Source organism: Arachis hypogaea, chromosome 6 (assembly GCF_003086295.3).
Source record: "Arachis hypogaea cultivar Tifrunner chromosome 6, arahy.Tifrunner.gnm2.J5K5, whole genome shotgun sequence".
In the NCBI taxonomy this organism is placed as follows: Eukaryota; Viridiplantae; Streptophyta; class Magnoliopsida; order Fabales; family Fabaceae; genus Arachis; species Arachis hypogaea.
Window position 1 is genome coordinate 39,844,676 of NC_092041.1, and position 6,873 is coordinate 39,851,548.

The 6,873-nt window shown below is 34.6% G+C and overlaps 1 protein-coding gene across 1 annotated transcript; it reads right to left on the minus strand.

The window, feature by feature from the left end:
- Window positions 1-217: 217 nt before the first annotated feature.
- LOC112805526 (protein FAR1-RELATED SEQUENCE 5-like) lies at window positions 218-4,454 on the minus strand. Its single transcript, XM_025847899.1, has 5 exons — window positions 4,416-4,454; window positions 2,189-2,931; window positions 1,651-2,083; window positions 626-1,537; window positions 218-271 (listed from the first exon to the last, which is right to left on the minus strand). The coding sequence occupies exons 1-5, from the start codon at window positions 4,452-4,454 to the stop codon at window positions 218-220; spliced, it is 2,181 nt and encodes a 726-aa protein (XP_025703684.1).
- Between the last annotated feature and the right edge of the window lie 2,419 nt (window positions 4,455-6,873).

Genomic DNA, 6,873 nt, shown 5'->3' on the forward strand with positions numbered 1-6,873 from the left:
TAATAACGGTAACAAAGAGTAAAAGACTAAAAAAGTTGTATATTAGTTGCCCAAGTCTGTTATTGTATTTTGTTTAATAATGGTAGATGAAGCAGTAGCAAGTTAAAATAAAGTTGAGTATAGTGATTTACATAAAATAAATCCAATAAACTACCAAAATCATGATAACGTGAAAAAAAGTTGAAGCATGGGCAAAGTACAAAGTAGTTGTTAAACTCTAATGCTTATGATATGTAGTGATGTTAAACTTCGAATCCTCCAAGAATGCTTCCTGTGAAAAAAAAAATTAAAAACAAAACAAAAGAGGAAACAATTAGTAAATGGACATGACATTAATGCTATGAAAAATACACTAGGTACAAATACACAATTGTTCAGCGTTATGGAATGAATTCAATAGTGATATGAAAGAGCCAGAGTGCATAGCCAAATTATCTGTCATTTCTGAACAAGTCGGTTGCGTATCTTTGTAGGAAGTTGCCACATTTGTAGGAGATGGTTGTGCATTACCATTAGGTCCCTTAACACACAAATCATATTGAAAGATAACATCATCACTTATTATCCATTCAACCAACTTAAAATAAACAAATAACGTGAAAAGGGGGGTAGATCTCATATTTACCTTGTTGTGATTGTGAGTGTTCTTGTTTTTGCGTGCCCTCTTTTTAATAGATTTTTCCAGATCTTTCCCAAGTCTGGTGGAAGTTGGACGACCTCGCGTAGGAACACGACGTGGGCCATGTAGCTCATCCATGCTAACGGGACACTCATCATGCGTATGTGAGTAAATCGCACTTGGTACATATGCAGCTTGATGCTCGAATTCCTTGTGTTCTCTGAGCTTCTTCCAAGCACTGTCCATGGCATCACGCAATATAGCAGCAACCTCTGGAGTAGCCACAAAATCCTGAGCGATGTTGTAAAAATCAGAACACAATTGCCTAAAAATTGTCATGCTTTCATCAGAACGGTCCATGTCAATGCTACTCCTGATGTATGTGTGTCTCCGACTAACATTCTTACTCCATCGGGATAGAATGTATTGTGAGGACACTGCTGTCACACGAAAATGTAGAAGAACAGCAAGACTGTGGCAGCATAGAATACCATTCGATTGGAACATAAAGCAATCACATTGAACATCTGATGACTGAGAGCAATACACGACTTGGTATCTGCTGTACACTGACATGTCAAACACCATCTTTTGTTGGTCAACTTCACAAATTATACTTGTGCCATGATGGTTGATTAAGGAGATGTCACAATCGGCCTTTTTTATAAATTGATCCTGAACGTCTCGAAACATGGAGTTTGTATATTCTCTCTGGAACTGCTTCTCTATTGGTGAGCTGGAAACACAAGGGATAATACCCCTTAAATCAGCAGCGTCACACTCAAGCTTCTTTTGCTCCTTGTCTATAACACAGTTTTGGTATTGGCAAACAAATTGCAACAAAGAGCTCTTACTGTTTAAGTACTTATCAAAAACTGAAAAATACTGGCACCCACATGTGTCGGTCAGCAAACATATCTGCAAATGAACAGGAAAAACCAAAAAATGCAAAAAAACAAAAATAGCGTCGGTTAACCTCTAAGTGCAACATCCATAATGACTATAAAATAACATCTATAAAGTAGCCACACAGAGGCAGCAAGGAACCAGAAGATTATACTACCATTTAGCCACCTAGAATTATGGAGATCATACTCTTCAATAAAATCATGCCAATCTCTCTCAAATGAGTCCTTAGATTTGGATTCAAACACAATCCTCTTCATGCATGTGATGAGCTGATCGAAATGACGGTAACCTACTAGCTTGTTTGGTATCTTGTTTAGGATATGCCATATGCACCATCTATGGCGTGTGTGTGGTAATGTGGTCTCTAATGCAGAACGCATCTGCAGCGATTGGTCTGTTATAACACATATGGGGGCCTTACCCATACACTTCAACCAAGTACGAAAAAGCCATTCGAATGTACGAGTGTCCTCATTCCGCAATAATGCGCACCCAAGAAGCGTAGACATCCCATGGTGGTTGACACCTACGAAAGACCCAAACGGCATGTCGTACCTAAACAATAAAAATATAAAAACATGATATGTAGGTGGAAACTCCAAATGCCATGGATGGAAAAAGGTCTAATTAAGTACAACAGAAAAAATAATAATTCCATACCTATTAGTCTTGTAAGTAGTGTCAAACGTCACGACATCACCAAAATATTCCCATGCAGCTCTACACCGAGCATCGGCCCAAAACACATTTCTAATGCTATGGTTTTCGTCCACATCTATTTCAAAGAAAAAGTTTGGATTGAGCTCCTTCATTCGTGAGAAGTGCTTAAGTAACTCTTTTGGATCCGTCTCATCCCCGGAAATGCGTAAGTGACGACTAATGTAATTTCTAACATCCTTCTCTGTAAAGGTGAGGTTGGCAGGGCCACCGACTGCATTGGCTAGTGCCTGGTACGTCTTACTCGGTCTAATGCCAGCTTGGTCATTTTGCTGTATCAGGTCCTTCACATGCATACTTAGCTGACGGTTTGCTGAGAACATTCCAGATAGCTTCGGATTAAGCGGGTGTGAGTGGGATACCTCTACTCGAGAAATTCTCCACTGCCCTGTCATTTTATCTAATGCCAAATAGCAACGGGCTTTGCAGTTTGTTGAGGCCACTGTTTTCCTTCTCTGGGGTGCCTTTACACGGGATGTGCGGTATCCATCTCTGTTCCAATGCAAAGCTTGATTAACAACCACCCTCTGATCGTTTATGGTCTCCCAGCCGGTGGTTCTTATTTTGACGACAAATCCAGTCCTAGCCGCATATCGGTAATAATATGCACGCGCATCTTCTAATGTGCCGAAGCACATTCCCTCCTCGGGATCTACCTCCTCGTCACCAATGGCTTGGTTTATGACCTGGAAAAAAAAACAAAGAAAGAAAAAAAAACAAATGAAACTCTACATAATAGTTAACTATACAAAAGTGGCTAATTTCACTATCGAGTATAACAAATAAAACACAATACTATACTTTTAGGTCCTAATTTCGTTTTATTATGTATGTTAACGTAGATGTTAACTTCATGTAATTATTTTTGGATTTACGTATATTTTTTATTTTTTTATTTAAATTCTCTATTATATTTTAAGTAATTTAAAATTAAATATTATAAAAAAGTTATTGTTCATCAAAATACTTATTTCTATGATTTATCTCTCATTTAAGTTAAAACACAGACAAGAGGATGAAAACATCCATGTCCTAACGTTTCTTTTGGAGAACAGGCGCAATGGTTGCTTGTGTTCCAATAATAATAATAATAATAATAATAATAATAATAATAATAATAATAATAATAATAATAATAATAATAATAATAATAATAATAATAATAAAAGATATCAATTATTAAAGGCATAAATGACAAAAAAAAAGGCATATTTATGAAAATAAAAGAGGAATAAGACGGAAGACATAGTAGGGACCATAGCTTCTATTTCTCCAGATTTTGTTTTAAAATCTTTCAAATAAATTTTCTCTGAAAAGCATTTTATTTTAAATAGTTAGATTATAGAATAAGTCCAAAGTTGTTTTTCAATATTTTTATTAACTCGAATTTTGATTTAAAAAATTATTTTGTAATTCTTTGGCAAAATTAAAGGTAAAATTTACAATTTGAGAATTGAATGAAATTCTAAATTAATTAGAATATCAATGAATGCTATGTGTACGAAAGCGTGATGATATATGATAGTCTTGGTTATATTATTTGTGATGATGCTAAAACTTATTTGCCGGTGCAAACACTACAAAAAAAATTTTAGCGACAAACTTTTACCGGCCATAATATTATTGCCATAAAATTTTTTTTAAAACCATTTTTTAGTGGCAATTATATATTTACCATTAATACCATAAATTATAATGGCAATTTAAACTATGGTTACTAAAAAAAAGGCTGAAATTTTAAAAATAAGACAAATTTAAACGGCTAAACCAAAATTATTTTCACTCTGGTGCCTCGCCACTTTACCTCACACAAACTACTCTTTCAGTGCTTCATTCCCTCTGAGAACCACACACCGTGTCTTCTTCTTCTTCTTCTTCTTCTTCTTCTTCTTCTTCATACAAACTACTGTTTCAGTACTTCATTCCTTCTGAGAACCACACATCGTTCTTCTTCTTCTTCTTCTCACATCTCCATCATTCCATCTTTTTCATTGCTCGAATCTCTTCCAAGTTTTCATCTCAATGTTAATCGCGATCTGAATCATTTTCTCGGACAAGCTAGTGCTGATTTTGATTGAAATTTGAATCGTGCTCTAATCGTCAGGTACGAGTTCCTTAATCTCCCTCTCAATTCTGATTCTTGTGCTCCCAATTTGTGTTCTATCGCAACCTGGTGCTTTTTTCCAATTCCTTTTTGTTCAATGTACATTGCTGAAATTCAATTATCATTGTTATTCTGAAATATTCATTTGATAGGATGAATTAGGATTATTAGAATACGAAATTGAGCTTTGCTTTTTCTCCTTTATTTAACCATTATAGATAGAAGTAGAAGGTGATTCTGATTTGAGGAGTGAAGTTAGAAGGAAAGTTAAACCTAGGGCTGCAACATTTGGGAGACAGAGATTTGATTGGTTGGATTAGGTTTGAGATTTATTATACATTTGTAAAGCTGTTTTGGCATGGATGAATTAAGATTTTTGTTTATATTTGATGGAAACCTTGTATTGCCTTTGATTTTCTGTATTTAGTGAGTTAAATATAGTTTTAGCTGATTGAGTGTTAAGGATCTTTCCTTCTTCTAATTAGGTGTGACTTTAAATTGTGTAGTTTTTATTGCTTGGCTCTGTTTTAATTTCTAGGGTTTGAAGCCTTATTAAAATTGAATATATGTTTGATGAAGTGAAAAAAGCCTCTGCATCTTGCATTCCTTATGTCAAAGCCTATGAGGATTTATCATTCTGTATGTTGGTTGAGGAAAGAGCAGCCAATGAGGCAACGCAAGTTTGGTCTGCTGAATCTGTAATGAAGTACAAGCTTAAATATAGTTGTTCAATTTGAAATCCTTTCCTGCATATTCTTTCTAGTCATTACTTTTCATTCTTGTGTGATTACTTATTGAAATCCTTTCCTGCATATTCAATTTGAAAGTTTAGTGAAGTTACTTATTGAATAAATTCTGAAGAATTTAAGCTTTATTTATCACTTTAATTTTTATGGTATTATTCTTCCTGAAGTAACACCAATACTTCTCTTCAGATATTTTATTTCTGCGTTAAAGTACTGCTACTTATGCTTTTATTTCTTTTTGACACATAGGTCTTGAAATTCTTGATGGAAAGGAATAGTGTCAATGCCCTTCATGGTCAGGTTACAAGTGGAACACTGATTCTGCAGGTTTGTACTATTATGTTTATATTTCAGATGCATATATTTGATTAGAATAGTGCTTCCACCAATTCTTAAAAATAGAGTGCAGACTAATGCTATGAGCTGATATTCTTTATTGAGGATTTCCCTCACATAATTTCTAATGCAATATTCAAAATCGTTGGTTTCTGTTAAGATTGTGTTGTTAATTTACTCTTTGCAGTGCTTCCAGTATTGGGTGGAACATCAGGTGTTCTTCAGGGAGTAACATACATGACTAAATCGTGAGTAAATTATAGAATTGATTGTGTTCCGCTTTGATTTGATGTGCTCATCTGACTAAATTCTTTTTTTATGATATACATATTTCAGTTACTTATTCGGTTATTTCTTGAGATTATGAGATAGGGGAGAAAAGGGTTAACCTGAGTGGAGGCCAGAAGCAATGGATTCAGCTCGGTCGTGCTCTTTACCAGAATGTTAATATATACCTCTTGGATGATCCATTTAGTGCTGTTGATGCAGATATTGCCACAAATCTTTTTAATGTAATGACAAATTCCTTTCTTTACATACTGCATTTAATTTTTCTAGTGTTGGCGAGTAACTGAATTGGGAAGAGATGTTTTATTTATTTGTCTTGCTTGATTTATATTATGATGCAGAAGCATAGCGGTAGTGAGACACTTGACACGGTAGAGTGGCATTCTTGGGTTTTTTTCTGGTCAATGACGGGAGTTTCTATAGTTAACTATGGTGAAATCACATGCTCCACATTATCTCCTTCCCTTTCATTGGGAACATCATCTTCCGGTGGAATCACTGCATCTGATGCAGCCTCTGAGAGGATCAAAGCTGGCTTCATTCACTTCAAGAAAGAGAAATATGAGTTAGTAATTTAATTGATTAAACATGTAATTTCTTTATTCTTTTCTTTTATTTCTTATACCTTAAGTTTTTCATTTTCTCTATTGTTCCACAGCAAGAACCCTGCTTTATATGGTGAACTTGCCAAAGGACAAGCCCCCAAAGTATTTTTCTTTCTTTTATTCATTAATTTGATGTCAAAAAATTGTTGCTATAATATGTCTTATCATGTCAATATTTTAGCTTTTTAAGTAAGTACTTAACAGAAGCAAACTAATAATAAAAACTAAAATAGATAACTTTTAAATTTTCCTTGTCCAAAATAAAAAAGGAATAACAATATTCAATTAGATTAGGATCCTTTTTAGATAATGATTAATAAATTTAATTTTTCTTTTGGACGAAGGGCTAATAACTTTGTGGTGGTTCGGTTTTGTTTTTGCAGTTCATGGTGTTTGCTTGCTCTGATTCAAGAGTGTGCCCATCTCATGTGTTAGATTTCCAGCCCGGTGAGGCCTTTGTGGTTACAAATGTTGCTAACATTGTCCCACCATATGACCATGTCCGTTTTAAATTACATTTGTGATTTTCATTATTTTATACTCAAATGG